The sequence below is a fragment of the Mus pahari genome, chromosome 14, assembly GCF_900095145.1.
Source record: "Mus pahari chromosome 14, PAHARI_EIJ_v1.1, whole genome shotgun sequence".
Taxonomy (NCBI): domain Eukaryota; kingdom Metazoa; phylum Chordata; class Mammalia; order Rodentia; family Muridae; genus Mus; species Mus pahari.
Genome location: NC_034603.1, coordinates 52,037,311 through 52,063,237, shown reverse-complemented (window position 1 = coordinate 52,063,237; position 25,927 = coordinate 52,037,311). Strand labels below are relative to the sequence as shown.

The 25,927-nt window shown below is 45.3% G+C and overlaps 1 protein-coding gene across 9 annotated transcripts in view; it reads right to left on the bottom strand.

Annotated features, from left to right (window-relative positions):
* Positions 1-6,858: 6,858 nt before the first annotated feature.
* Positions 6,859-25,927, bottom strand: part of Acaca (acetyl-CoA carboxylase alpha) — a 271,090-nt gene continuing 252,021 nt past the window's right edge. For all 9 annotated transcript variants that reach the window (XM_021211498.1, XM_029546021.1, XM_029546020.1 and 6 more), the window contains 5 exons: positions 25,682-25,794; positions 16,811-16,965; positions 16,043-16,213; positions 10,321-10,457; positions 6,859-8,973 (listed from right to left, as the gene is read on the bottom strand). In XM_021211498.1, coding sequence (XP_021067157.1) covers positions 8,850-8,973; positions 10,321-10,457; positions 16,043-16,213; positions 16,811-16,965; positions 25,682-25,794 — 700 coding nt within the window. In that variant the 3' untranslated portion in view covers positions 6,859-8,849. The remainder of the gene's footprint in view (positions 8,974-10,320; positions 10,458-16,042; positions 16,214-16,810; positions 16,966-25,681; positions 25,795-25,927) is intronic.

Genomic DNA, 25,927 nt, shown 5'->3' with positions numbered 1-25,927 from the left:
TTTGGAGGAATGTGAACTGTGGAACCTTTGGATTAGAAAAGCAGTGGTCGTGGAAGACAGTGGAACTGAATGTGACTTGATCTTTGGGGGCCTAACTCCAGAGGTTTCAGTGAAGAGTGTTAGTGGCCTTGAGCATGTACTCAGCTACCAGAACCTGTAAATAGGTCTCAAATTTGATATAACTTTTCAAAGTTTTGTTGATTTGTTCTCCTGTTAATGCCTTATATGTTAAATAGCCTGCCTTTTTTTTTTTTTTTTTGGTTTTTCGAGACAGGGTTTCTCTGTATAGCCCTGGCTGTCCTGGAACTCACTTTGTAGACCAGGCTGGCTTTGAACTCAGAAATCTGCCTACCTCTGCCTCCTGAGTGCTGGGATTAAAGGCGTGCGCCACCACGCTTAGCCTGCCCTTTTTATAGCATGCTATAGTGTATATGTCCTATATAGAGTGGTTAAGTTTTGAAATAAGATATGTTGAATTATGCATTTTAAAATGGTAAGTATATTTATGTTGTTTTATAACAGACCCTCAAACATTTTCATCCCAACCAGCCCTGAGCCACTTTATTCCTTGGGTGTCTGTGTCTCTGTGTGATCATATGTAGTGCTATTTAAAAGGTTTTGATGGGAGCTGAAGAGGTGGCTCAGTGGCTGAGAGTGCTTTGCTCTTCCAGAGGACCAGAGTTGGTTCCCAGCACTCAAATTGGATAGTTCAGCGCTTGAGGTGGCAGCTCTGGGCATCCAATGCTCTTTTCTGGTCTCCATAGGTATACACAAGTGACAAACACATGTTAATAAAATGGGGAAAGGTCCTGTGGAATTATTTTCACAGCAGCAAGCCCCCTCACACCTGGAACTATGCAGGAAGTCCTATCTCTGCATTTTAGCAACAGTCACTGTCACTTTAACATGTGCCATCTGAATGCGCCTGTGGTGACATCGTGCTGTGGCTTTGTTATTCTCCATCAATGATGCTGGCTGTCAGTGTGTCACCTCTGGAGAGATGTCTAAGTATTTCACTTTAAGTGTTGCTAGGCTGTGTTGCTGCAGACGGGCTCCTTATATATTTCAGATATGAAACCCTCAACTCCTTACTGGACATAGGATGTGCATTGTGACTTAGGTTAGATGCATGGTTGTCCTAAGGACATTCTGCAGGCTAGAAATCAGTACAAGCCTGTCCAAGTCTAGTAGCTTGCTTCTACTGCAGTTTTCTTCCTCTTATGTGTAATTGCCATGTATATTATACGACAAGGTATAATTTTATTTTATTTTATTATTATTATTATTTTTATTTTTTGGTTTTTCGAGACAGGGTTTCTCTGTATAGCCCTGGCTGTCCTGAAACTCACTTTGTAGACCAGGCTGGCCTTGAACTCAGAAATCCGCCTGCCTCTGCCTCCCGAGTGCTGGGATTAAAGGCGTGCGCCACCACGCACAGCGACAAGGTATAATTTTAAAAGCATTGCTTTTATACTTATGGGGAACATGTTCCATGTATATCTGTGTCAATCAGTAGACAACTTGCTAGCACTGGCTCTTCCGTTCTACCACATGGGTTCTGGGGATCAAACTTGGGCTGTCAGACTTGGGGATAAGGGTTTTTACATGCGGAGCCATCTTGCTGGCCCAATCTTTTACTGATTATTTATTTATCTATTTATTTATTTAATTTTTGAGACAAGGTCTCAATATGTAGCCTGGGTTGCTTTAAACTTGAGATCTCCCTGGCCAGGCAGGTACACCTGACGTAACTGTGGGTCTACTGGTGGTTCCAGAAGAGAGCACACGTGATTTTTGTATTATCCACATTATTTCTCTTTCCTGGGGCATGTCTCTTTGTGTAGATTTGCATTGCTACTTGGAGTCATCTTTTTCCCTAGTGACTGCCTGTAATAACTTCTGCAGGCTGGCCTGCTGGTATACATTGTTATTATTTTAAACCTTCGCTTATTTTAGAGATAGTTTTGCTACCCTTATGGTTCTTTTTCTTTAAAAAAAAAAAAAAGATTTATTTTTAAATTTCTATGTGTGTACCACATGTGTGCACCAGGTGCCTGTGGAGGTCAGAAGACGGTGTCAGATCCCCAGGAGTTTGAATTGCAGTCAGTTGTGAATTGCTCTATGTGGGTGCTAAACTCGGGTCCTCTGGAAGAATAGCGACTGCTCAGTGCTGTGCCATCTCTCCAGCCCCGTCCCATCCTTAGGATTCTGAGTTGCCCTTCCCCATAGTGTCAGCCTATGGCATCCTGGTGAGGGAGGAAGGTGCTTTGCCATCCCATGTATGTCTTAGGGTCTCATCTTTTGGTCATTTTGGTTGCTTGCTTTTCCTGGTGTCTATGGAGCTTCCTGGCTATGGAAGTTAATTTCATCTGATTGGGATGTTGGCTTCAAATCTCCCTCTGCCCCTGCCCTTCCTTGTCTCTAGTCCTGTTGGCATGCTCGGGTTTGTTCTTTCATTCGTCATTTTCCCTGCTCTTCACATTGGATGGTTCCACCGCTTTCTTAGTTTACACTCTTTGGCTCTTCAGAGTCTGCCCACATGGTAGCACGCAGGCACTGTAACCAGTTGTTTTTGTTTGAGACAGGACCTCTGTGAAGAGTTATAGTGCAGTAATTCTCCTGCCTCTGCTTCCTGAGCGTTGGGATGTACTTTAAAAATGTGTTTACTGAGATTCTCCATCGGCTAATTCATTGTCCCATACTTTTTGATTTTTGTGTATAGATGTTTTAGCTGCATGTACACCATATGTGTCCTTGGTGCCCAGGAGATTAAGAAGAGGGCATCTGATTCCCTGGGCATAGTTACAGATGGTTGTGAGCAACCATGTGGGTGCTGGGGATTGAACACGGGGCCACTGTAGGAACAACCAGTGCTCTTAGCTACTAAGCCACTTCTCCAGCTCCGCACACTTTACTTTTCTTTCCTTGAAAGAGTACATTTTAATCTGTAAAAATAATAAATTATTCACAATTGCACATTAATATATGCAGTGGGCTTTGTCTATTCATTTTTCTGTGTTTATAAACTATTTTTTTAAACACTTTACTTTTTTTTCTTTTTACTTTTTTTCTTCTTTTTTTGTTTTTTTTCGAGACAGGGTTTCTCTGTGTAGTTCTGGCTGTCCTGGAACTCACTTTGTAGACCAGGCTGTCCTCGAACTCAGAAATCCGCCTGCCTCTGCCTCCCAAGTGCTGGGATTAAAGGTATGCATCACCACACCCGGCTAAACACTTTACTTCTTAAAGTGTGGTTTCCTTTCATTAATTCTGTGTGTGTGTGTGTGTGTGTGTGTGTGTGTGTGTGTGTGTAACCATGGGTTGAACACAGCAGGACCTTGTGTGGGTTAAACATCTGCTGTCACCGAGCCATTTCCAAGACCCTGGCCATATCTGTAACAGATCTGAGGTCTCTGGTAAGTCCAACATCTGTGCCCACACAGATTTCTTCTGACTTTTTCCCTTTGAGGATGAGTTTTTCTTTGAATGTTTTAGTTGAAATAAAAAAAGGACATTAATATTAGTAATTAGAGGTTCTCAATTTTCCCGTAATTAAGTTGTTCTTTATTGCTGCTGCTGCCGTTGTTATTATTATTATTATTATTATTATTGGTTAAGACTAGCTCTTTTATGGCTCAGGCTGGCCTTGAATTTCCTATGTAACCAAAGCAGCCCTGAACGCCTCATCTTCCTGTTTCTACATCCCATGCATTGTATTTCTTTCTTGGCACCCTGACTTAAATCTGTGGATTTTGTTTTCCTGCTTTGCACCCAATGTTCCCACCCTCTTCCATTTTTCGATAACTCTGAAGCTGACCTTTCTAAAACCGCCCTGTGCCTAGTGGCCAGCCAGCAATTTGGGCAGATATTGTGAGCCAGGTCTTCCTCTGTTGTCTGTCTGGGTTTATACAAGGGTGCATATTCAGTTTGAAAGTCTGCCCTGGCTTGTAGTTTTGGAGGAGTGCTCAGCTATTCTGAGTGGATGTACGGAGATCACAGCAAGGCCTCCTGTGGTTGTCTCACTTCGCATTCTGACAACTGTCTGGCCAGCCTAGCTGGTCACTGGTCTCCCCGGCACGCTTACCAGTTACTACTGTTACTGCCAATGCCACTGGGTATGAAATGTTATTTGGACTTCAGCTTCATCCAGGATCCCAGGTTAGAATGATTTCAGGGCTGGGTGAAATCACTGGGTTCTCTTCTTTCTTTTCTCTTGCATCCCAGGGAAAGCAAGCCTCACTCCAGAGGTCCCTGAGCCCTTCTGTGAAGGTAGCCAGGCTCAGCGGCACCTTCTGCCCAGATGCTGCAGGGCTCGATGTCACTTCTGCTCAGCATTCATGTCTACTCAAAGCCTAGAGGATCCCTGGACCCTGAGGAATAATTCTCTGACAGTGTCCTATGGGAAAGGTATTTCTGAGTCATGATGGATCCCTAGTTTTCTAAGAAATGAACAGGTAGGGATGGTAAGATGGCTCAGTGGGTAAGCTTGCCACATAGCTTAATGCCCTACGTTTGATCCCCTGAACCCACGGTGTCTTCTCACCTACACACACACACACACACACACACACACACACACACACACACACACACACTATGGCACTCTTTAGCCTTCACTCACACACAGCATAAGAAAAACAACTGCTCTGAGAACTTGCTAGTAACGTCCGGCAATGGAGTCATGGTATCTAGACTCTGCGAAAGCTGTTACAATCCACACTGTGCAGGTGAGAAGTCGGGAGCTTTCCCAGGGATGGAAATGAAGAGTCCAGCTTAAGACTCACCTGGTCCAGTTTTGAGGCAGGGTCTTGCTATGACCCTAGCCTGGCCTGGAATTTGCTGTGATCTTGCTCTGCCTCCAGATTGCTGGGATGAGAGGTGTGTGCCACCCTGCCCAGTTCTATCTGTGAAATGGCTATCAAAGAGCCAGAAAGTCCAGGCAGAATGCTGTTAGCCTTTTCCTATCTCCAAGCCTGAGCTTTTTGTGTGGTTTCAGTCTCTCCTCATCTCTAGCAACCTTCCTACTTCCTCTAGAGTAATTGAGTCATTCTGCCCCACTGACTAAGATCTAGCCTGTTCACTTTCAGTTCCTACCTGGTCAAGCCCGCTCTGGCTTCCCATCCTCCTGGGGTGGGGGCACTGTTATTCTATCTTCTCACCACCTGCAGGGCACCTTCCTCCGGGAGACTCAGCTTACTAGAGTACTGAGTTTATGAAGCTGACCTAATACCAGTACTCGTTAACTGCCAAATAGGGTTTTCAGCCACAAGGCAGCCAGTTATGTCCAGGATCAGAGAAACTCCCTAGTAGACACAAAGGCAGCTTAGATGCCTTCTTGGAGTATAGAAAATAGCTGTCAGTCTAGTATTATTTTCAGTACCTGCCCAGAGAGACCCTGCTCATGCACCACACATACAAACGGGAGGTGAGGTTGGACTCAGATTTTGTGGTACCCAGGACAGTGCTCCTTTATTATTTCTTCTTCTTCTTTTTCCTTTTCTTCTCTCTCTCTCTCTCTCTCTTTTTTTTTTTTGTGCAAGCCCTAGTCTAAACCTTCCCACACACTAACCCACATTCAGATATCAGGAGCAGCTGGCTTCTGGTCTGATACCAGTGGTCTCCCAGTGGTCCTGAATAACTACAGACACCAACACTTCCTTTCTGACAAGAGGCTTCCAGTCTTAGTTGCCTGTGTACTGATGCTCATTTGGGCCTCTGAGCTCTCTGCCTCCCCAGGGCCATCGCAGGCAGTATGACCTATCTCAGAAGCAGACCAGTGCTAGCTAAGCTCAGGGTCTGCTGAAAGCCCATATCCTGGCCCTTAGCTGCAGACCAGGTTTCTGTGCTGACGCAGATTCCTGTTCACAGGGTGCAGCTGCAGGCAGAGAAGCAGTTCTCATAGGGATTCTGTATCTCCCTCTGCTTCTTGTTTTGACATAGGCTCATCTATAGACTAGGGTGGCCTGGATCTCACAATCCTCAACCCCTTGAACACTAGAGAATAAGCATGGGCCCCAAAGTTCAGCTCAAGCCTCTTCTTGCTCCTCTTTCTAGAACACTGACTTAAGGGAGCTAATATATCTTAATATGTTATTCATAAAAAGTATTACCCCCGCTTACAAACAAAACAATTCCTCCAAAACAAAACCGAACTTAATAATCCAAGAGCCCCTACTACCCTGCTTTGCTGCCTCCATTCCTGGGGGGGGCACAGAGCTTGTTCTGAGGAACTGGGGGTAGAGAGAGTCAAGGACACACAATCATGACTTTCCTGCCTCCTAGTGCTCTAAGTGCTCAGACTTTAGAACCCAGAAGTCTAAAAAAAAATCCTCAAGAATGGGGTGGTCCCAGAACTCATAATGCTGAAGACAGTGGAGTCCTGTGTACTGGGCAGGGAGCAGGGTTCAGAGTTTCAAAGATTTTTTTGGTGGCTTATCTCTGGGCTGGGACTCTGGAGCTAGTACCCACAAACAGGCTGAATTCCTTCTTCTTAAGGTCTTTCTTGTCCCTATCCTAAACCAATTTTCCTTTGGGAGAGTGACTTACTAGGACTCCCACCTGGATCTTGGCAGTAAAATTCTATAGTATAACATTCTATGGGAAAACACCCCTAGAGAATTTGTATCTAGCTGGAGGGATCTGGAATACTGGTAGTGTCAATACATAGGGCAAGCCAAGGCCAGCACTGGACAAAGCTATCCTGCTCTTATCCTGTTCATTCTTAGCAATTTCAGGAGACAAAGGCTAGCTGGCACTATAGAGCCAAGGAGGGGCTTGTCCCTTCTCTGGCCCCTGTAGTTCTGCTCAAAGTGGAACCAGATAATGGGTGGCTGGGCATGGATTGAAATGACAAACGGTGGCTCTTCTACAAATGTGGAGGTTTATTTCAACAAAACGTGAAAAGAGTGCATTGGACTGAAGCCCCTGCTCGTTGGCGTGAAGCCCATCGAATTCTCACTGACACGAGTGACGGCTGCTTTGTGAACAAGTGGACAGATAATATGGCAATCTCAGTTCAAGCCAGTCTGGGTCAATACATCATTCATCCTCCTCCCTCAGTAACCTTGCATGTGTAATGGGCTGTGGGACCATCAGACTGCCCATGTGCTGTGGCTCTGACTTCTCCATATAAGAAGGCCCAGTCCTGGGGATGGGGCAGCAGGGAAAAGGGACTTATACAAGCACAGCCCACTCCACCTCTGAAGGAATGGCAGGACAGGCCTCCAAGAAGGCAACTTTCATACCAACAGGGGTGTGTGGGATTGGATGTGCTGTAGCAAAAGTGGAGGCTGGAGAGAAATCCCATCCTTACCTACCAGGTAAGCAGGGAACCAGGGGTCAGGGAGCTTCCTTCTGGACTAAGGATGCTTTCCACCTGATACAGTCCTGGCCTTCCTGTTCCTTCCACCAGGGCTTGTGGGGGTGGGGCAACTTGCATCTATAGTCCCTTGGATGTCCACTTGCAATGTGGCACCGTTGAGAAGGTCCTCTGGAATATCTGCTTGAGGTGCTCCTGAAGGGGAGGTCAGCTCTTTTCGTGGAATCCAGGTTAAGGCTCAGACTGAAGTACTCACTCGAATGGTTTCTGTGGCAGGCATCTTTTTCCTTCTTGATCTTCAGCGACAGATGTATTAGTCATAAAGTAGAAACTGGATGTTATACAAGTTCTGATCATCTTCATTCTTGCTTTAGGAACACAAGTGCCGAACCATCAGCTGCTTTCTTGGGCAAATGGGTTGTTAAACACTTTGGGCCACCCCTGAGGAAGCTGTGTTGCTGGCCATGGAGGGCCCAGAAGTCTGGAAACACCAGCACCGAGACTGAACTTAAGGGCAGGTGAATTCTTGTTCCCTGGAAGTCTCCTAACATCAAGAAGGCCAGTTTCTGGTGCTGAAAGCACGGGTGTCATCAGGTGGGTGACCCGCCAGACCTTCTGCCAGGAATAGGCATGGCCCCATAGTGACAAGCTGTCCACCAGCAGAGACTTCTCCTGTCTTGAAGTACTCTACCCCATCACCAACAGGACAGAGCCTCTTCTTAGCTCACCACCTCAGGCTCGTACACTGCCTGCCTCCATCTACCCACAGAGGCTAGGGCCCTTATGCACAGGCCTTTAGCTCCTAGGTAGTCACTATGTGACTACATAGTGATAAGGAAGGTGGTGGCAGGGTGACCATCTCCCCAGGGATACTGAGACACCACTGAGGTGGTTGAGAATATTTGACCAGGAACAATGACATGGTCTGGTTTTGAGCCTGCCTGTTAGATCATGGCTTTGCCTTCATCTCTGTGTTCTCACGGGCTTGCGACAGATTTTCTGCTCTGACATTTCTCATAGTTATCTTGCTATGGTTAGATGGGACTGTCCCTCTTCAGTGCCTGGCATGTGCTTGGCTTCAATGTGGGGTAGTGATCGATGGACTTGCGTTTCCTGGCAGCCCCAGCCCTCCCCTGCTGCCTGTGGCTGTGGCTCATGGGGCAGGGGCTGCAGACACTTGGACACTGTTCACACAACCCTATGCTGGGGCAGGCAGGACGGAGGGCAGTCCTGCTTTAGTCTAATAAGACCTCATGGTACAGGCAAGTACCTTTCATTGCCTTCTCAGTCCTGTGCGTGGGAAGAGGACTGTCATCACAGCTGGGCTAATAAATACTGAATCGGGTATGTGTGACTGGGCTGTGTGATCCTATAGCCCAGGATGTCATGCAGAGCCTGAAATACTCAAGGGAAGCAAATGCCACTGATCCAGTCCCAGGCCTCCGGTGCCTTCTCATTACAATGGTCTCAGATGGGAGAGGCAGCCCTAGCTCTCTTCTCCAGAGACAGGGCACGGATGGGTGGGAAGCTCCTCCTACGTGGAAGGGGAATCCATAGTGGAGAGGATCCTTACAACTTCTGCTCGCTGAGTGGGTGAGATGTGCTGGGTCATGTGGACGATGGAGTCCATGGCGACTTCTGGATTGGCCTGTACCAAGCTGGAAAGAAGATTAGGGATCATGAAGAAGAGATAGGTAGAAGGTCTCGACTGGCCTCGACTGGCCTGCTTAAGAACTGCCAGACAGACAGGCTAACGGGGGCCAGCAAACATACTGTACTCACCGCGTCATGGATTTTTCCTATGCTCAGAAGTAGCTAGGTAGCTAGGGAGCAGTATAAAATGAACTAGAAAACATCTTTCTATGTTAGAAAATAAGGAGTAATTAAAAATAACCTCCCAAGAAAAAAATGATGGGGACACAATAACAGTGGTGCCAGCATGAAGGGCACTTCTTAGACACATAGAACAGTGGTGCCAAATGTCCCAAAGCAAACTATAAAATAAGGTTCGTAGAAATAGTCTATATCAATAATGAATATAGAAATGTATCAGGGAAGACAGGAGCTCTTGCTTGCAGAGTTTGGAGTATAATTGTGGAAGGCAGAGTTCAGATCAAGGACTATTGAGCTTGGCTAGGCAATAAAATTTTAACGTCAGGATCAGATGGTCTTTGGGTGCCTTTCAGTGGTGTGGCCAGAACATTGCATGTATGATGATATGGCTATAATGCAGAACTTGAATCACAAAGAAACATCAGATAACCTAAAATAAGAATGTTCTATAGGCCAGGCAGTGGTGGTGCACACCTTTCATCCTAGCACTTGGGAGGCAGAGTCAGGCGGATTTCTGAGTTCGAGGCCAGCCAGGTCTACAGAGTGAATTAGGGGGCTGGAGAGACTGCTCAGTGGTTAGAGCATTGACTGCTCATCTAGAAGTCCTGAGTTCAATTCCCAGCAACCACCTGGTGGCTCACAACTGTCTGTGATGAGATCTGATGCCCTCTTTTGGTGTGTCTGAAGACGGTGACGGTGTACTCACATTCATTAAATAAATGAAACAGACAGAAGACCAGGGCACGGCAGCATAGAGGATTCCCACGTGCTCCAGCCACCATCATGGGAAAACTCCATAAAAGCATTTAGTCAGTAGCCTGCTAAAGGTGATCACTTTACTGTAGCTACCTAGGAGAGTGTTCTGCCCTTGGAGTCGGCATACAGTGCCATAAGGTAAACACATGAACAACAGGAGAGTTACTAGCACCAGCTCTTACTTGTAATATATTCCAAACAGTTTCACGGCATCTCCCCAGGAGATGTCAGCTTTCCCTCCTCCTAGGATCACCTACTTGGTTTGAGTCTCTGTACCTAGAGTGAACTCGTGAGTAAAAGTCCTGACAGGAAGCTGTGTCTCAGGGCTGAGTCTGTATCTCTCATAGTTTATACTGAGCTTTTAAAGAAATCAGCCCCCTCCCTAGCCTTGAGGCCCTCCCTCCCGGTGGTCTCACCTGCGGATCTGCTTAAGGACATAGTCCCTGCTGATGTATTTGATGTTCTCCTCTATCACCGAGCGGACGCCATCTTCCTCTGTCAGTTGCTTCTCCAGCCACTCCACCAGGTCCTTATTATTGTCCCAGACATAAGCCTGTAAACATGCAAGCCTTGGTCAGACACCAGGGGCGAGGCCTAAATACTCAATTGTCTAGTATCCCAAAAGCTTTCTTGGTGTACAAACGCTGATCACCATTCTCCTTTTCTGTTGTGGCTGCACGGGGAGAGGACAGGTTCCTGCCTTCATCTGTCTTCCTTTCTTTGGCCTCCGGATGCTCACGTGGCCTGGGAGGCTCCCATCTACTGCCCTACAACAGGTCTGTGTGGAACAGGGTACTTAAGTGTGACCAGGAGGGAAAGGTGTGTATGTGGCTGTTTCTTTTTGGAGGAGCAGAGACACTGATCCTAAAGGTCTATTTCAGTCCTTGTGGCAGACAAGGCTTCAACTGTGCCTTAGCCCTCTAGCTGGGAAGCCTGCTGTGCCTGGTAAAGACGTGGGAGCAAGGCTTAGAGGACAACACACAATACAACTTGGCTGCTGATAGGGGGAAGTCTTGGTACTACAGTACTGCCACCAAGTCAGAAAGCTAACCCACTATGAGCTCTGAGAACACCTGGGAGGGTCAGGAAGTATGCAGCCCTCAGAGCCTCACAGCCCACCCCTTGCCTCCTCTCTTTCAAGATCATTTAGCTGAGTATTTGTGAGGCAGCTGACTACATAATAACTCAGGAGTGTGTTAGAAGCCTAATAGCCTTCTCCTTGCTCTCTTCTCTCATTTCTTTACAAATCATTTAGGAATCGTTTTGTTAATGGTTTCCGGAAAACCAAGTACCACCATTAGGGCTCATTCATATTTATGTCATTTTGTTTGGGTAATTAACCACAAAGCTCGTCATTTAAAGGTGCGCTACCCTTTTCTGTTATCACTAACGAAGTCAAAGTCAGAATGACAATGAGTTTGGTGCTGTAATTTAATAGGTGGGCACTGTAGGGACTCAGGCTTATGTTGTGGCTTCAGGAAACCCAGATACAAGCAAAGCCACAAAAGCCATAGCTGCAACTTCAGGTCCTACACAAGTGTAGACTGAACATTCTAAGCAGCAGCATTTGGCATTAGGAAGGACACTGGGTTGTCTTCTAACAGAAACCATGCTTTCAAAAAACCATTTATTGCTAGGTGTGGTGGCTCACACTTCATGCCAGCACCTGTAAGGATGAGGCAGGAGGATAGAGGGTTAAGGCTACACTGAGGCAAGGGTACAGAGTGAGGCCCTATGGTTGTCTTTCAGACTCATGTCCTCCTCTGACTTAGCTGGTGAGCTGGCTGGGCCTGGCTGTTTACTGTGGCTGGATCACATGCTCCCAGGACTAAGGAGCAGTACGCCTTTCCAGCAGTCTGTCTACCTCTGTTCCTGGCTCGAGATTTGCTCACTTTGGGAGTATCTGATGGAGGTGAGCTCTCTTCACAGACCAAGCTGGGAACTCCCCTCCTTTGTGCAGCTCCTCTGAGTGTCTGTGACAGGGAAACACTTTTGCTCCTATGGAAAACTCTGGCAGACTCTGCCGGCCAGGAGGCACCTTGCTAATGTGGTCCAGCTTATGGCTGGCCCCAGATGAATGAACACACCTGGACTCTAGCCACTGCCACCTTTATAAACCTGGCCATCTCCTCCGTGGTGATGAAAAGTTCTCTGTGGCTTGAGGACCTTCCCCAACTTAGGAGGATTTGGTGGAGAGAGGTGCAAGAAAATAAAACAATAGCAGCTTTAGCTTCAGAAGGAAACCAAACAAAACCCAACTAGATTCACTCAGGAGTCCCAATGCCTTTAGTTTAGGAGAATATTTAATACTCTTATTAATCATTTTTAATCCGTTTGCTTTTAATTAAGAAACAGCATGATGCTTTGCTATCAACATATGCCAGGGAGCAGATTAATTGTGGCTTAAGATAACTCTCCTTGATTGGTGTAATGCATTAGCTAACGAGATGCCAGCTTCTAACGATGCTCACACATTACACTGGAGAAAGTCAGCTACCCTCTAGAGTAAACACTCCTGTCTTCCCCTCCTGCAGCCACAAGCTACTGTAGGTGTTTCAACATTCTATAACAGTTCCCAGACAGAACTACAGCGCCACATTCCAAGCTTTTAGATGCTTAAACATACATATAAAATACACTGTTAGATGCATATAAAATACACTGTTCAGAACAAGATTGGATGTTGCCACTAAGCCTGAAGCCCAAAGTATGTGAAGATAGACTCTGATTTCTAACCAACTGTGTTTTATCAAAAGGAAACAAATTTGCGTTTTGTCTGAGTCAGTGGGGGAGGGCGGTTACCATACTCTCTGCTCTGAGTTATTCTGTTCCATTTAGGAAAAGCAAGCTGCCTTTAAGAACAGTTATGAGACTCACCATTCCAGCCATAAGGACAGGCCACCTCTGTTCCAAGGGGGAAAAGTCATTATCATGTTCTTCCTCAGAATCATAAAAATGTAGCTAGCTATTATGGATTTTAAACAAATATGAAATGCTGACTATTAGCCTCATGACAGCCTGGGACCACTTGTCTGACATCCCAGCCAGAGCATCTTAATATCAATAAAATATCAATAATTAAACATCACAACACTTGCCTGTCTTACAATACACGTTCAACAGACACTCTTTCTGCATCAATGGATAAGTATCTCAGGCAGCACTCAGCCTCACTAATTATATGTAATAATTAGTCTAGCTTACAAAATCTAAATGACCTGTTTGAAAAGGTTCATTTCTAATGCACTGGACAGCTGTTAAGCTCTCCCTAAGCAACGGAAGAACAGGGCCAGGGAGTGACTAGGGCACAACCTGGTGGCTGTGAGCCCTGACTACCACGCCTACAAATGACTCCACTGTGTGGGCTGCTTAAGAGATGCTTCCAGCTGGAGAGATGCCCAGGAGTCATCTGACCTGTGTGTGGAGGATGTGTGTGTGTGTGTGTGGGGGGGGAATGAGGGAGATATATTAAAAACAATCTTTCTAGAGTGTGTATATCAGTGTTTCCAAGGTTATGACCTTCCAACACCCAAGATGCAAGGTCATTTTCTTCAGAGGCTTTGGAGAACACCACAGAAGGATCATGTAAGCAGTGGCTTGCTACATTCCATGGCTGAACCAGGCTATTGTTGCCATTTTGCCCTCACCTTATCCCTCCCTGGTACAGTGAACTATCTATAGGTTCCTTGAGGCAATAGAGACCTATCGACACAAGATCCCATTCCATTTGGAAATCCAGAATAAGAGGAAGCAGATAACTCTGGACAATTAGAATAAATTAGAGCACCAAGCCCTAAGGACACTACTGTGAGCCAGCAATCCTTCCAGGATATGTCAGTGTGACCAAGTCTTATACTTTAAAATATTCCTTCCCTCCCTCTTCCTTTCTCTTCTTGAGACAAGGTCTCACCATGTATACCTGGCTAGCCTAGAAATCCCATCCCTGAGTTTTGGGGTTAAAGGTATACCCCACCAAGCCTGGCTGCTATTTAACTTCTAACATGCTTTGCCTTCAACACCATAAACATTATCCCCATTTTATACATAAGAGAATGGGGGTTCAAGTAATGTGTTCAAGCAAATAAATGTAAAAATGGAATCCTCAAGGTTTGAGATCTCAAAACTCACTCCCCACCTCCAGTGTTCCATGGAAAGCCTTAACTGTGATTTCTCCTGTTGGAGTCTGCAGGCACAGAACCAATCATCCTGTTAGAAAACTCTATACCTCAAATTGTGGAGCTAGAAATCAAACAGAAACTATCTTCATGAAGCAAACATGTGCTATGTTTGCACAACCTAATTCCATCCATAGCTCGTGAAGCTTTTCCCTAGGGAGCTGTGGTTACGAAGCTGCTTCTGACCACGAGCCACAAACCCAAGAACTTCCTCTAACAGACTGCCCAGTGGATCCAAGTGGGATCCTAGAAATCATGGGATGAAGGTCTCTAAAGGAACAGAAGCTTCATATCGCTCAAGAAAATGAAATCTCTTGGGGGAAAAACAATACAAAGCATGGCTAATAAATGCCTATCACTTCATGACTTCTGCACCAGTAACTACAACAGAGACCTACCACTCAAAGACTCTACCAGTGTCTGCGCCTGAGGGAAACAGCACATGAAATCTGTCACTATTAGAAGACTGTGTGTGTGCCTCCACACACCAAGTGCTTCAGCCATGTCCTAGCATCAGGCGGCAGCTTCTGTGGTGGCCCTGCAGAGGCAGCACTACACCTTCAACACTGAAGCACTGCCTCCTCTCAAGGGCGCTGCTGATTTTATCACCTATCCTACACTAACCAGGTCCTGCTGAGCCTGCAGAACGTGGCAGGAGGTTTCAAAGTCGCATGTCCTGAGTTCACAGGCTCAGCTGTCCTTCCTTTCTCTCTTTCCTGTCCTCTGGCAGGAGAATTCACGGGGAATGCAATATTCTGTAAACACGGGCAAAGGGAATAGTATCAACTATTGGGGATCGCGGGTATTTAATGCGCAGACAGCCTCTTCCCGAGCTGTGCACATACAGCTCACACTGATGAGAGAGAGCAATAGCTGGTTTCTTTAGACATGCTGCCCCCTGGGAGGATGCCACTAAGGAGCAAGCGAGAGACCTATCTATTCACTTCATGCTTGGAGGGAAGCTATTCCTTCTCCTCATCCTTGTGCCCACCGAGGCTGTGCACGTCCATTAGTGACTAATGTGGTAGGGAGGCGTATGGGCCACACACACACACTCCATTTACCTAGCTGGCCACTCTTAACTGGAGAACAACCTCTTATTTTACACTTGCATGACTTTCAATGCCAACTTCCACTAGAAGCTGCCAGTAGCCACTGACAAAATTGTCTCACTCAATTATGATGCCAGAGACTGACCTTAACCTGAACCAAATGTCAGAGAATGTCCCACTCCCCTGCTGCATGTCTGAAATATTTATCCAAGAAGCTTCCCGGTCATAAAGAAACAGGCAGACTTAACACAAAGGTGAATTTCAGAATACTCCACTTCACTGGCTTTAAAACTGATGGTTGAGTCTTACAGCTCCTCGATGAGAAAGGTCATTAGCAAAGACTCCAGGTAGCTTTTTCGAGGAGACTGGAGTGGCCCTCTGTAGGACAAGGCCACCAGCCACTTTCCATCAATATCTGACAGTCACCAAAGATTTTGATCACACAAGTAATAAATGACAAAGTATATCTGTCTAATAGCCTGATAAAATAGGAGCAGCAAAATGGCTTAGCAGTTAAGGACACTTACTACCAAGGCTGAAGACCTGAGTTTGATCCCAGGAACCCACATGGTAAAAGGAAAGAATCAGTTCCTTCAAGTTGTCCTCTGACTTTTATGTGTAAACTGTGGCGTGCCTGTGTAGGCAGGAATGTTGTCTCTCACTGCTAAGCCCCAAGGGCCTAGTGTGTTGTGTTTCAAATGGTTTGCTAAATGACTCTGTAGCTTCAGAGAGGCCCTTCTAGCTTTTCTGGCAGGATCTGAGAGCATAGCATTTGGTTGTGTGTGAACAGGAGCGGGTTTGGGTATTAGGTTCCTCTTTTACACCCTGCCCCTGAAGGCCTGAGGAGTCTTTGACAACCCTTGTAACTCTCAGGTGCGCTGTACAGGTTTGCTGGTAGTTGCCTCACATACCTTCACTGTGCCTTCCACTTCTACAAACCAGCGTCTCAACATGGCCTGGATCTGGCCGTCAGTCAGCTCAGGGTTGGCATTGTGGATTTTCTTCTTGACCAGGTCCTCCAGCAGGAGGCGCCTCAGCCGCCAGTAGAAGAAGGTGCGGGATGTTTTCCAATCCAAGATATCCTAGAATCACATTAATTGTAGAGGAGTTAGTTCGTGTGGTCCCTGCAGCACTAGCACTCAATCTGAAGGAACCCAAGGCATACAAAGCCACTCTCCAGGAAAATCCCCTGAACACTCCAAAACTGGCCTCACAACAGAACACTGCACAGCCAGGAGCCTGGCAGATGCTACCCAAGACCTCACGGCGGTTTTGAGCGAGAGACTGAATGCCCAGAGAACGAGAAAGGTAATGATCTGCTTTGAGCAGTCAGCTCAACTTTCATGCAGATCAAAGGTCAATCAGCTGTCACCATAACCTTGACATTGTAGTACTGCACAGTCTGAGGATCCCCTGGATTGATGTCACTTAATGAAGGCACACATGACTCAGTCTCCTACTAGAATCCTCAGAGTGGTGTCAGGATTGCAAGGAAACCTAAATCATTTTGTTTTATATGACAGGGGACACAGAAAAGCCTGGGAAAGATCTCTTAAACAAAACTGGAAATGGTTTGATCTGCATAAGCCGTGCTGATCTGGCCCTCGCAGCTCCCTGCTTTTGCGCCTATGTCACTTACAAGGCTTTGACAAGTCAGAAATGGCAATTGTGTTACTTACGTTAATGACACCCTTCTCCTGCATCCGGCCTGGTGTGTCGTGCAAGTCAGCAAACTGCACAGCTACCTGATGGTAAATGGGAATTAGGAACTCCTCCCGCTCCTTCAACTTGCTCTCCAGCTCCTTCCGCTCAGTAGGGCTTAGCTCTGGGGTGCCTGCAATTACATAAACCTGTCTGTCACACTCAGCAGTGACCAGAAGTCCTGGCATAGATGTAGCCACTGTTCTTCCCTCTAGGGCCCTGCTTTCCACTGTCATCACTGAGTCTTTGATGCAGAACAGACTCTGAGATGGTAGTCCTGTCCTTACTTTGTCACAGGGAGCCCACGTGTCTTCTTTGTCCTATAGAGGCCACAAGTATGAAAGCAGTGGTGGCAACTCTGCTCTCTAGGCCTGAAGCGAGCACCCAGGTCTGGACTCTCAGTCCAGCGCTCTAGAGCAAGGCTCCTTTATCCCCACAAGGCAAGACTGGTGCATGGACACCACGACCATCTTTACTGACGAGCCTCCCCTGAGAGCAGAGCACAGACCAGCATCGCTGGTTTTACCACATCCTCAACAGGTGCCTGGGAAACTGCTAAGCACCAGGTTGCAAGCTGCTGTACTCCACAGCCCCTAATGTCAGATATGGATGTGCTTAACCTCAAAGTAGTACAACTTAGTCAAGTAAAGCAGGTTCTGTGTATTATTGCCTGGTTTCCCAACTCCTGACCAGGTGACAACATTTCAGGTGGGGAAGAGAAGAGCAGCTGTGTGGATTGCTAAGCACAGAACACAGAAGACTTTATTTGGGCAGAGACTTTAACTCCCAGATTTTAGTAGAGGTGTTGCTGTGTTTGATTCCCTCCCTAATTACTTTCAGGATGGGGTCTGTAATCAACACTGAAGATTTATCTGTCTGCCAGGAAGGAAGAGTACATCTAGCTGAAGAAATAACAGTTGACAGCCTGGTGCTGGGGACAATCTCATGTGTCCTGTCACTAGCACTGACAGATACATCAGCACAGGTGATGGGATGCAGAAGAGAAAGCTCTGTTTCAAGCACAGGCCTGTCTGGAAACAGGCCTTGTTTCTTATTTCTCATGCTTATGAACGGCCCTGGGCTGCCACGTGAGCCTTGAGTATCACACAGAAGGACAGGGATGGAACTCTAGCACCTGGCTTCATTTTATGGGCTTTTTGGATGCCCAGATCCCCATGTTTTACAACCATGAGAAGCAGGTCCAGTCCCATGGGTCTTGGGTGCTCACACTGAAGGCAATCACTGACCTTCTGCCTCAGGCCCCATTAATCTTCACAACTGCCTAAGGCTGTATTTTTCTTAGCACCTTACAGGTAAAGGCATCAAGACACTGAGAACTTTTGTGACTTATCAAGGCCACAGAGCAATGGAGTGACAGCCAGGACTTCTCCGAGGCTTTTGGTCAGTATCACTGCTGTTTTTCCTTGGAGAAGACCGGACCTCAATAGTAGTGGACCCTTTCATTTCAGAAGGCTAAGGCACAGCAGAAGACTCCTGAATGAGGAGGCGCAAGTCATCTTAGTCTTACTGTGAAGCTAAGACCAGGACAATGTCTGTAGCTTCTCTTACTGTTTTAGTCAAGGATGTAAAAATACAGTTTTCTGGGGCCCAAAGAATGGTAGGAGACTGAGAAGACAGTTCAGCAGGGAACTCCAAACTCTTCAAGATTCCTCTGGGTAAACAGCCAACATTGTACTTGAATGTACATGTTTATCTATATGGGCCATACATAATTTATTGAGCATTTATTTTGTGTCAGGCACTGCACTTGAGTTTCTCAAGATCATATATGTCATAAGTCAATATATACATACACACACTCTCTTACTTCAGATATAGGGCTGTTAGCTGTTACCCTGCTGCTAAGACGAAACCTCAGTGCATCAAGTATTTTCCAGGATGCTTCATATATATTCTCTCTGACCCTCATACACACCTTTGCACTTTAGAAACCAGAAAAGAGGCTCTGAAGTATAAAGCAGCCCTGGCTGTTAAGCAATTCAGTCTGGATTTACACTTGGGTCTGGCCACACCCAAAGTCTGTGCTTGTTCTCAGTAATGGTCCTAAAACTGGCTAAGCAGATCTCCTGGCAGTAGCTGGAGAGCTGGTTCCTTGTGTTTGCACAGAGTTAAGAGCAGTCTCAACATTTGGATGCAGTAGGAGAAGAATCGACAGGCTGAGGAGAGCCTTCGGGAAGCAAGCTGATGATGGTTTTACCATGTTGGAGGAAAAGGGGAGGTTGGGCCAGTTGTGCTCGTCTAGAATTTCGAAGAAATAATGAAATAATACGATGGTCCTCTTGTCTTCCCAGGAGTCAGAAAATGAAGCAGTATTCCCCAAAGGCCACCTCAAAACAGAAACAGGGCGAGGAGAGGTGCTGACAAGCCTTAAGCATGTAAAAAGGCCCAGGGTCTGTGCTTTGTTTTGAGGAAAAGTCTCTAAATCTTTTATGTCCTAGGAGTGAAGGCTGCTCTCAAGTGGGTGCCACCCTTGTGGCCTGTTAAGGGCCCCACTCCCTGTACAGCAGAGCAGCCAGCTCCGGTAATGATTTAGGGGAGATTAACAAATATGTCAATGTCTATTTTCTGCTTAATTTAAAAGCAGCGTCTATAAAGATTTTTGACTTCTGAACCCTGTTCTCCTGAAAGAAAGAAGGTAAGAATGAGGAGGGATAAAGAGTGATTATCCTATCATTGATCGTTTGTCAGGAGCATTTCTTATTCACTGGACTATTGTAAAAAGCTAAGCTCTCGATCAATCCTGTAAGCTCCCTGTACAATTAAATATCTTGGAATGGTTTTCTTTCTTTTCTAGCCAGATTGCAGGGCCTCAGGGTTTTTAAAGTGAGTGAGTGTGTGTGTGTGTGTGTGTGTTTAAGAATATGCTCTACAGAGGAAAGCCATTCTTTAGAACCCTGCCTTAGGCAGAAGTTCAAGTGGGAAAAAGGAAGGCTACTCCTATCCCTTCACAAAATCAAAAGTTCCCATGAAATCCTAAAAGCCAAACCTATGATTCAAGAATTAACATAAAGAGTAAAACACAGACAAGCTGTCACTAGCCTAATCAAGTGTCAAGAGCTGATATCCATGCTGCTTCCAGTTTCTCTAATGTCAGCCCTGAAAGGTCATGACCTCAAAGATGAGACTAAGAGGCAACAAGTAACTTGCCAAATGCTGCAGAACAAGGGACCAGAGCTAGCATTGGTGGCCTACTGAGTCCAGCTAGAGTCCTGGGTTTTAAAATTCTTTTATATTTGTTTTATGTATATTAGTGTTTCATCTGTATGTATGTGTACGATACATGTGCCTGGTGCCTACAAGGGTCAGAGATGTCATTGGAAGCTCTGGAACTGGAGTTACAGATGGTGTGAGCTGTCACATGGGTGCTGGGAACCAAACTCTGGGTCTTTAAAACAGCTTAAACTGATCTACAAGTATCCCAGTCTCCACTGCCTGTCAGGCTGAAACCAGGGCAAACAGTGCCACATGGAGTAGCTGGCTTCTGTAGCAGCTGTTTAACACAGAAGAGAGCCAGCCCTACTCCAGGTCAAGCAGATACAACTCAGGGAGTAGGGCTTGGGGGACTGGTAGGTAGTAGGATTTTAAAGCCTAGAACAGTGTACCCTCACCCAAGCTTGGCTTCTCATTTATAATCCTAATCTGGGAAGCAGGGATAAAGATATATATATTAAAAAAAAAAGCCACAAAAACATATGTGTGTGTGTGTGTGTGTATATATATATATATATATATATATATATATATATATATATATATATATATATACACATACACACATATATATATCCTGAATACCTTGTGGAATTAAACCTGTTACTGAAAAAAAAAATCTCTTCTTCTGGTTCAAATGTAGCACCAGAAATAGCAGTTAGAAGAACTATGTAATCATGTTTTCTTTGTTGGAAAATTTCCTCTTTGAGAATAGTAAAAATCACAAAAAAAGTATTTCTGTATTGCTATATATATAAAACATGTGCTTTTTTTAAAAAAAGATTTTTTTTATGTGCATTGGTGTTTTGCTTGCATGTATGTCTGTGTGAGGATGTTGGAGCCCCTAGAACAAGAGTTACAGACAGCTGTGTGTTCCATATGGGTGCTAGGAATTGAACACAGGACGTTGGGAAGAGCAGCCAGTGCTCTTAACTGCTAAGCCATCTCTCCAGATCTAACAGGTATGCTTAAAAAAAAAAAAAAGAAAAGAAAAGAAAAGCCACAAAAGCATTCTTGAGAAACTGTAAATTAGATCTTCCTGTTTTAAATGCCCCAAGGCAGCTATTTAGAAGGACCCCTGCAGTGGGTCCCTTGGTAAAGCACATAATCCTTTTGTAATGGGAATAATTTCTCCCAATGTATCTGTTTCTCTCCCCCAACTCTACAATCCTATTTTCATATGTCTGCTTTTTTTTTTTATTTCCAAAAGGGGCCACACCTACTTAAACACAACTGCATTGCATATTGATTCCAAGTGTAATCTTCCCAAGGGATGTCTAACCCAGAAATTCCTTGCAATAGTGTGAAAAAAACTTATTCATATTTTAAACAATCCGTACAGTAAACTAAATAAAAATGAATAGTTCTCCCTTCAGTCCCTTCCCCGCTCTCCCGTAGACATATCCACATGAGAAAGTGAGGGGACAATATAGAGTTTCCTCAATTCTGGTAGAGAGATCCTTTCTGGCCTTTGCTTGTCTCTCCCTAAATCTGGCAGGACAGGGTACATGGATCTGGGCCAGCTAAGAACAAGAGGGGAATAGGGCCTTGGACATACTCTGACATCAGCTTTCAGGTGGAGAGGAGCCTGGGTTTACCTGAACAAAATCCCTGCTAAGTCCTAATTAAGTCACAGCTTTCTGGGAGAGAAACACACACACACACACACACACACACACACACACACACACACACACACACACAATTGGATTGGTCTGAAGTCAAACTAAAATGGCTCCCCCACAAATGCCATGGTCTCACTAAATTCTATCAAGCTAAATAGGCTGAGGATTAAAGTGAGGAGGGAGTCTTTAGCTACTACCATGTCTTCTCAGTTTCCTTATCACAAAGGACACTCCATGCATTACAGGTGAGACATCACTTTTAAGGCATAAATATTGGGACATTTTTCTTAGTCTCAACTTCCTAGGCAAAAACACCTCTTTCTGCTTCTGACAAGCAACATAACAGCTTGAAGAGATAGGAAAACACACACTTTTGATAGTAACCCCTCAATCTCCATCACCCAAGATAATCCTTTTTAGGTCATTCTTGCTGATAAAGAGGTAGCTTTGAAAAAAGGTGTCTGGAAGTTTTACATGCATATCCTCAACTGCCTCAATACTCCAAATGCACCAAATACCCCAGCCTATTAGGCATATTAGATCCTAGTTAGGCCTGAAGACTGGGCAAGGGCCAGCAAGGACTGAACCTGTCAGCCATCAGGGCAGTTTCATATAGGAAGAGCTATGGAGCTACATGGCAGGCTGCCCAGCTGTCTGGGAATGAGGGTTCCTTATGTGACTCCTTTGTCCAGGTGCTCACTGTACTGAGGGAGAGGGACATCTGGGTACTAATAATTGCTTTGTACCTGGGTTCAATGGTTCCTTCTCCATCTAGTGATTTGACATTTCTCTCGGGTAAAGATCCATGGGAAGACCTCAGCACACAACACAGGAGAGGCTGGGCTAGCCTATTCTCCCCCGCCATTCTCCTGCTGTCTTCCGAGAGTCAGTACTAGGATGATATTGAGACACAGACAGCCCTTAGAGGACCCGGACTCTGTTTCCAGAGAAGGAATTTGATTTCCTTAAGCCCCAAATGGTAGAATGTAATCCTCCCTTCAATGACTATCAAGGCTTGCTGCATCTGAGAACACAGGGTCAGAACTGGCTCAGTGATGGAATATCTTGCCATCTGAACTTACTATTAAGGGCAATTATTTCATTTCAAACAGAAATTAGCATATACTGTTATTACTGTAAATCTGCAAACCTTCTTTTCCAAACCAGCCATAAAAAATGGCAAACACTCATTTAAGCTCCTGGTTTCAATTTTTCGCTCTTTCTCTTGATCTACCTATGAAATACAGTTTGGAAGAGATGAAGTAAACTACTCAGAAATTAGCATTTATATCCTTAGTGAATAAATTGTAATTTTGTGCAGCCAATCAGTTTGCACAGGCCTGCTTAGGTGCACTGTGGCGCTCCCCAGTACTGAGGCTGATTAGGAAGGGGATCAGAAACACAAGATAACACCTACTCCTACAGGCTTTGGCCTAAATCAGATTGTCTCTGTGCAGCTGGTTTTAGCTCACAATGGGAAAGAATCCCTGTTTGATTTAGACCAGGCTCAGTATTCAGCGTAGGGACTGAGAATTCTACGCTGTGCTCTCACGTACATTTACTGTTTGTCTTAGAAGCCTTGTTTAATTTACATTCTTGCTTCAATTTTGCAATCTAGACAATGAGGTCATTTCTCACCTACTTTGTAAAAGGCCATTTGGTAGTGTTTGGTCGTGGGCATTGTGAGAGAAGCCAGAGGACACTGCACCTCTCCCCAGACTGGGTTTATATGATGCTGTTGTAGCTCATCTAAGCCAATCTGTTGTGTTGTAACTATACTTGAGTAGTCTCTGAGAGACTGTGAATACCTGTAAGTAACATACCTTACGATTATTTCTAATCCACTCATGTTTCCAAGATGCCTGGAGTCAGTGATTGTTTCAGATTTAGCAGACCATGGACTCATCCATCCACCTATTTATTCATTCACTCATTCTTTGAGACAGGGTTTCTCTGGGTAGCCCTGGTGATCCTAGAACTTACTCTGTAGACCAAACTGCCCTTGAATTTGGGGATCTGCCTGCCTCTGCCTCCTGAGCGCTGGGTAGAGATTCTTTTTTGAGTGCCATTATTTGGTCAAGGTTAAATAAATATGATTTTCCTCAGCACAAATAGGAAATTGATAATGAGATGGCTTACAGCAAATGCTTAAGTGGCCATCACTTGGGGATCTTTCCCTTCCCATGGCACACGTTCCTTCCTACAGTTGAAGGTGCTGGATGGGGCTGGGTGCAACACCACTCCTGTGAAGAGAAGGACGCGCTGGCCCCACACCCCTCACTACCCAGGCCTTCTGCAAACAGATGTGGAGAGGATCCCTCCTTCTACCATCCTGTTACTCAAAAGGATGATAACAGCCATTGGGGGGTTAAAAAGAGGCAGTGAACCCCCAGTTAATGAGTAGGAATTCAGCAGGCAGTGCAAGATAAATGGGGCTCTCTCTGCTTCTGCTAGAGTCAGCATGAACTGCGGCCCTGCGGCTTGTTTGTGGCAAATGGAGTGCGCGAAATATCAAAGGGCAGTGATCCAGAAGAAGACCGACTTTGACAAATTTTAAATTGGCCAGAAAGAAAACCAGGAGAAAAAAAAAGAAAAAAGAAAAAAAAAAATGAAAGAAAATTAGGCAATTGTTTGTGTCCTACAGTTGTGGCATTGCTGCCTTTGTACAGAATTATTGGTAAAAACAGCAGCGACCATCACTGGATACTGGAGCAATTATGAACCACCTAAGTGAGATGCTTATCAGCAGCTGAAGCTTTTAGAGCTTCCTGTGTACAGTTGTAAGTAACTTGTTCTTGGGCTGCAGTCACTTTAATTAAAGTGTATGGGGTTGGTCAGAAGTCATTATCCTGTTTGGAAAAGAAAGGAAAAAAATCACCTCAACAAATCTGGTGGTAGTAGACTCTAGAACAACTCCTGCCAGTTTCCTTCTGTATGTACCTTTTCCTCAGAAGGTCAGGCTGTGGCTGTGTTAGTTTGTGGTTGCTGTTGCTGACAGCTAACAATGGGGTACAAACAGGGATCATTGTGGCTCAAGTCACCATTTTTGGCAAGCAACCCGGGCCAGACTTCACCTGCTCAGTCAGACTCCTCCCTACAGGCACTCTGGAGAGCTTTTCTCATTCTACATGCTGAAGATAATAGAATCCAAAAATCTGTATTTTATTAAACGTAACTTTATTAAACTCGTAGAACCTAAATGAGCTAGCATCTTTCTGTTCTGCTCATTCACTAGGTTGTACTGCTTTTTAAACCTAACCTCTCTATTCCTTTAGAAAAACCAAACCAAACCAAACCAAACAAATCCTAGACAATCTTCACCGACACCGCAAGCGGTTGGATGGGAGAAGACTGCTTGGTGTTTTAAAGGAATCAGAGCCATCACAGGGCTCTCACGGTTTAGCCTCCACTCTAATCACAAGTGCCTTCTAAGAGCTCTGAGACAAATGAGCAACAGGGCACTGGCTGGATGCATGACATGCAAATGCTCCCAGGGTACGGCTGCTGGAGCCACTGTTTGGAGGCATAGAGTACACAATCTTTACTTCCATTTTCTGTAGTGTACTAACCCCAAGAACACTGTCTGGGTAGAGACTAGCTTTTCTATAATGTGACACTGATTCACACCCCCCTAGACATGAGACAGGTTGTCCAAAGAGACAGCAGAAATAAGAAACATTTAAGTCACAGACATTCTCCTGATTAGCCTGCCTTCCAAAGCAACTTCTAGCTAATGATCCTCTATGAGAACAGTGTCCCAGTAAGTGGGCTATTTGTCCTTTAAGGAAAACCACGTGACTTTTCTTTTCAGGGCTCACCTTCTATCCTATCGCACTATTTCACTCTACCATGGTTCTTACCATACAGCGGACGGTAAATAAAGATCATCGTGAATTTGATCACATGCTTCAGTGCCTCCTCCCCTGACCTACGAATGCACTCATTACACATCAGCTGAATGGTTCATTGATTTGCCAGGACAAGCAGACATACCCAATCGCTCAGCCAAGCGGATGTAGACTGGGTCTACCCGACGCATGGTTTTCACCAGATCCTTTTTACGGAATTTGATTTCTACTGTCCCTTCTGGCTCCAGAACGGATCCCCTGAATGCAAAAAAAAAAAAAAAAAAAAAAAAAAAAAAAAAGAAAGAGAAAACAAAACAGTGAACTTTAGAGGAAAGAAGACACAGAATTAGGCCAGTTACAATTTGTGGAACAGGAAATAGGTTCATTACTG